This window comes from Cephus cinctus, unplaced genomic scaffold (assembly GCF_000341935.2).
Source record: "Cephus cinctus unplaced genomic scaffold, Ccin1 Ccin1_scaffold1029, whole genome shotgun sequence".
NCBI lineage: Eukaryota > Metazoa > Arthropoda > Insecta > Hymenoptera > Cephidae > Cephus > Cephus cinctus.
The window spans coordinates 15,136-20,904 of NW_014333565.1; the positions used below are offsets into that span (position 1 = coordinate 15,136).

Genomic DNA, 5,769 nt, shown 5'->3' on the forward strand with positions numbered 1-5,769 from the left:
GAGGAGGAGGAGGAGGAGGAGGAGGAGGAGGACGAGGAGGACGAGGAAGAGGACGAGGAGGAGAACAAGGAGGACGAGGAGGAGAACAAGGCGGACGAGGAGAAGGACAAGGAGGACGAGGAGGAGGACGAGAAGGGGGAGGAGGAGGAGGAGGAGGACGACGACGACGACGACGACGACGACGACGAGGATGACGACGATGAGGACGACGATGAGGACGACGAAACTGAAATAAAAATGCGCAGTCCAATTTAAAAAGAACAACCTCATCCACGATGTGAGTGAGGCAGCTGCGCGCTGGCCGGATTACCTCGAATACAGGCGTACGGATTCTAGTATGGTCAGAGTTTAGTGCACAGACTACATAATACTTTTACATCACTGCGTTTGCTCCCAATAGTAACCAATCACAAATAGGCTTAATGTACCTCGGAACCCCCTCCAAACGGTTTCCCCTCCGCAGGATTATGCTCCATCCCGGTATTTCTATATCTATGGCGCAGATAGAGATATATTTCTTTCTTTGTTCGTAGCGTTCAGTTCCTCTTACTGCACACGCTTGCACTACATCATAACAACGGCTCCCTTCAGTCGAATTCCTCCAATCTTCCTGTAACTAGCGTTTCGCGTTAGATTGGTTAGGTTTTGTTAGGTGCGTAAAATTGCGCACTTGCGCAGTGAGGAGAGCTGGACGTTATAAAGTGAGAAAGAAATATACACATGCCCGAACATGTCTCAACATGGCCACTTCTTACTGCGCCATTCCTTTTCCAAGAGTATCCTTCTTCCTTCCTTTCCTTATGGCTGTATCCCCAATGGGGGACATGTGCCAGTAACTGGTCCTAATAATCAAGGTTGGAAGTTCGACACTAGATGGCGATGTACCTTGCGAGATGGGCCTTATTCAACTCAGCGTGAGGGGACCTACAAAGTTTATACACCGAATCCGAACAGTGTTGGGCGAAATCCGTATAAATACTCACTTAAGTTTTCATATGAAAACCCATTGGTGAATGCCGCTGGAAGCTGGGCGCGAACCTCCAACCTTTCGGTCGTGAATCCGCTACCCTATCCTCTGGGCTACGGCCGCCCCAACTTTTCCAAGAGTATAAGTTCTATGACTGGCACGTGTCCCCCATTGGGGATACAACCATAAAGAAAGGAAGGAATGAACGTCAGAAGAAACTGCGGGTAGCGACATCAGGCGAGTTTGGATGGAGTTAATCTTGATCAATCTTGATCTGATTCATCTGATTTCCTGAGTGTAGCAGAGAGACACGCGATTAAACGCAAAAACTGACAAGTATAAATAAAATTGTGTGTAAAAAAGGTATCTGTGTCGTAAATGGCGTCGGCTTATATTAAGGATGAGCAAGGTAAACTCGCGCCGTGGCTGAAACTGCTTGTCGCAATCGTATATGCTACAAGCTAGAACTAACCTCAGTCATGTAAACAATTACCTTATATGTCGTATGGCATTGGCAATTTTTTTACGAAGATATATCATGATCTCATTGGATTTGTTTCTATTTATGAATCTAGCGAATTCTCTTATATGAAAACTTAAATTTCGATGGTTCTGAACTCGATTCTCAAATTGGTCGTTAATCGCTTAAAAACAGAAATTGAACTGAATCCAATTTATAAAATCTTGCTCTTAATTAATGTCATTATTAGAATAAAATATAATTTCTAATAATAGACTATGGTAAAACTGTAGAATACAATTCCTTCATGAAGAGTTTCATGTAGAAAAACTAATCAATACACAGTTAATTTCAAGAAGGAGTCGTATTCTGCAGTTTAGTTTTAGGATTTCATACAGTAGATTATGTGTTGCAGGATACACATATATTAATGTAAGACAAACACGTTATGTCATATAGGAGGTATTTAATAATTTCTCAGGAGGCACATTCATCCCTGCTAGTCAACGGCCAGATGGTACATGGCGTAAACCACGTAGGGTAAAAGATGGCTATGTACCTCAGGAAGAAGTTCCACTGTATGTACATTCTTATTGGTACTTGCACTATTGTCAGAAATACTAAATATATTGTTGTTCATTCTCTTAATTGTATCCATTTATCATCTGCCATCTTGAATCATAATATGTATATTTAACGAGCAATATTTATATACAAAAATCTGTTAGACATGATTAATTTGACTAGTGTATTTGTTTTATTGTAGGTACGAGAGCAAAGGTAAACAATTTGTTAAAAACTTGCCAACATATCCTATTGGTATGAGCCCAGAATATGTGGCAGCCCATAAGGCTAAGCGTGAAGCTCAAGTAAAAACTTCACTAATTCCTGGTTTAATGATTCAAACGGAAACCAAAAAGAAGAAAAAGAAGAATAAGAATAAGAGTGTGGAATCAGTGAGCAAAGATTTATCTAAAACTACAATATCTGAGCGTGAAATGATTAGTAAATCACCTGTCGAAGCTAGTGTGGATCCAACAAAAAGATTGCGAAACCTCAGAAAGAAAATCCGAGAGATAGAGGCCTTGGAATTAAAAATCAAGAATGGAGATATCAAAAGTCCTGAGAAGGAAGTCGTTGATAAAATTTCGCGAAAAAAGGAAATCCAGCAAGAAATAAAACAGTTCGAAGCCAAACAGTAGACAACGTTAACTCATTTCTACATTGGTACTTTGTTTTGTAACTTGTGTCACTGATTCTGTGGAAAGTGAGCATTACCCAAATCCACTGTGTAGCACTGGCATAGAGACATATTTTACTGACTTTTATTTTCTCTCGACTCGAATGGCATTTTAGTGAATTGTTCGAACATTTGTCCTTTGTAGAACGACTCGACAACCTATTGAACTGTACATTTATACGTGAAAATTAAATATAATTATTACTACTTTTAGCGTGTCGCATTAAAAATATTTATGATCGTAGTCGCACGTTACGAACACTGCCTCAATAATAAAATCTTTTTTTATATTAATAATTTACATAATTTTATAATATTCACCCTGTTGTATATACGGTATACAAAAACTCAGAGTATCTTCACAGTAATTTTAGATTACAAAGAACAATGGAATTTCGGTAGAAATCCAACTGGACGCTCTAACAAAAATATTTATAAGTTTTTTATGACAGACAAGTGACACGACTGAAATTTCATAAGAGATGATTGCTTGTTGCTGCATAAAATTATATGTAATACTATTATTGTGTGTTGTGGCCTTAATACCAGCGTCCATTCTGTTCATTTACAATCCTCATTGGCTAGCAACTAATAAAGATCTTAAAATGGCCGAAGGCGACAAGAGATTCGAACTCGGGGAGGTACATTGACGAATAAGCACAAGTGTATAAAATGTATATTTGAATATTCTTATATCCATGTATACACTGAGTAATACTGTAATTTTGATAAGACCAACAAATTTATTTAAATGTTGAACTTTTTAAGTTTCTCGATTAAAAACAGCGTAAACCACAAGAAAAACTTTCATCTATTAAAAGGGTATTTAGCGAACGTAGCGAACGTAAGCGATTCGTTAAATTTGCATATATATTTTAATAATCATATACTACATAATACAGTATAATATACAATGCAATCTAGTATATCTGTAAAACTCAATCGTTGTCCTTGTATGGTAAATGGCTATGTTTTCACCAGAGTCAATGAGAGTGCAAATTTATAATTGAATGTATATCAGTATTAGTCAACACATGTATTTAATTTTTCAACTCTGTTTCAGTGGAAATATAGTCAATAATGTACCTCACATGATACAATAATACAGTAATACGATTCTAAATATTGATTTGAACAATTTCGTCCTGGTACAGAGATTCAAACGTGTTACAATTGGCTGATACGAAAAGTATATAAAAATCTTATAGTTCCATGGTCAAAGAAAGTCTTTAAAAGGAAGAAGCCCTGCATAAGTTTAATAAGGTAAATAATAAGAATCAGCAAAGTAAAGAAAATCGTTTGAGATAAGTGTATCAGTGGACACATGTTCCGGTTGCAGGACACTACTTCAAATATTTCGATTTATTAAGCTTTCTACAAATAAAAATGCAAACTTAACACTTGAGAGGGTATCTGAGATACGTAATTGATATATGTATAGGGAAAATATCAAATACAATTCCATGTGGATTATAATATAATTTTAAAACTTTATTCAAGCTTTAACGTTATGGAGGCAGTTGCAACCTATTTCTTAATGCAAATAGCAATCGATAATAAATGATGAAGACTTTTTACCATCGTATCGTTTAGCTATTAAGTATTTTCGTGAAAAGTTATGGTTCATTCTAATTAGGAAGAAATAGGGTATCACAAATTGCCATTTAACTTTCCGTAAAAATAGTTTTACCAACATCATTTTGGAGTTGTGTTATGCGAGCACACAAATTATATGCTCTACGGATGTCGAGATTCTGTTTAGCCAGTGGTACATCTCTGTGAATTTGGATAGGTGTAGTAATCAAAAATTGTATATTTACTTTGTGTCTAGTGTTCAGAATTAAGGTAAGTAATTCTTTATTGAAAAATTAGTTAAACCGTACTTATATATTATATTATGTGTACAGTAAGTACTTATTATTGACATTATATATTTCATAAACTTTGGCATGTATAATTTGTATTCCTAAAATTATTTATTTATTATCAATACAGGCTATGACTCTTTTGAAGCTTGCTTTAATCGAGATGTCGACTGAATTTTAATATTAAAATCTTTATTTTCAAGCCTAAAAATTGGAAAGTAACTTCTTCCTGACACAACCCCTTGTACGAAAGAAATTATTTGGACATTTTTCTTGTCTTGTATTTGACAGAACCAAATATCCAAGTGTCCGGAAGAGTGATAGCCGTGCAGAATATCGCGGTATTCGAATTTTTTAAAAATATTTATGTAACTCATGCATGAAAAACACTACTTTTCGTGCCTCCGAAGCAGAGATGAGTAGGGAGATTGCCAATGAGCCTGTTTTTGGTGGTCTCAATTTTTCTTTGGTTTCGGCGCGCCACCTTAGCGGAGGGCCCTCGAAGCAGTTCCACGTTTTTGATTGGTCGTGTATATATAGTAATACTACGCGTGATAATCTGGAGCTGTGTTTTGGCGCGTCGACGCGCCACCTGAACGAGATTCTCGAACTAGTTCCACGTTTTTGATTAGTCGAATGAATTCGTGTGTTCCTCGAGATCCACGATTTTAAACCGGGTGAACATTTAAATAGGGAGACTTGTATCCAACTTTTTTTTTACAGGATATTACATAAACCGTAGTAATAAGGTAGTCAATACCCTTAATATCCATATGAAGCTCTGGAAATAATAGAGTAAGCAAATAAAACTTAAAAAAAACTCTCGAACGTGGGTAACTACACAAATATAAGTTTGCTAAATAATATACCACAATGACTCGGTAGCACACGTACTTGGTGCTGGATTAACGTCCGAGAGTCTCGAGTTCGAAACTACATCTCAGCCCTTTTATTTTTTTTTCTTAATTATCAACTATGCTTATTAGTTCACCTAGTTAACTTAAGATTCATTAAATATATGATTATATTAATCTACAAATATTGTATTATATTACATCGTATACATCCAAAAAGTTGGTACATGAATCAGCGAACGTTTCTTCTTCCCGAGAGCCTACCTGTGACAAACACTTATGGTAGGCTGTTTCCTTTTTTAATAGCATAAATAATATTCAGACGGATAAAGAAGGCATTACGAAAAAATACCAAAAACAAAATTGCAATTATAAATCTCGGG

General features: G+C 36.2%; 1 protein-coding gene across 2 annotated transcripts; it reads left to right on the top strand.

Annotated features, from left to right (window-relative positions):
* Window positions 1–1,168: 1,168 nt before the first annotated feature.
* Window positions 1,169–3,188, top strand: LOC107271653 (partner of Y14 and mago). 2 transcript variants are annotated; one of them, XM_015747875.2, is made up of 3 exons: window positions 1,169–1,376; window positions 1,887–2,005; window positions 2,194–3,188. In XM_015747875.2, the coding sequence occupies exons 1-3, from the start codon at window positions 1,368–1,370 to the stop codon at window positions 2,627–2,629; spliced, it is 564 nt and encodes a 187-aa protein (XP_015603361.1). In that variant the 5' UTR covers window positions 1,169–1,367; the 3' UTR covers window positions 2,630–3,188. The 2 variants fall into 2 exon arrangements, with proteins under 2 accessions (XP_015603361.1, XP_015603360.1); XM_015747874.2 differs by having other exon boundaries at window positions 1,909–2,005.
* Window positions 3,189–5,769: the final 2,581 nt, after the last annotated feature.

Coding starts and splice junctions, on each gene's coding strand:
- LOC107271653 (XM_015747875.2), top strand. Junction 2,006..2,193: donor CCTCAGGAAGAAGTTCCACT/GTATGTACATTC, acceptor GTTTTATTGTAG/GTACGAGAGCAAAGGTAAAC.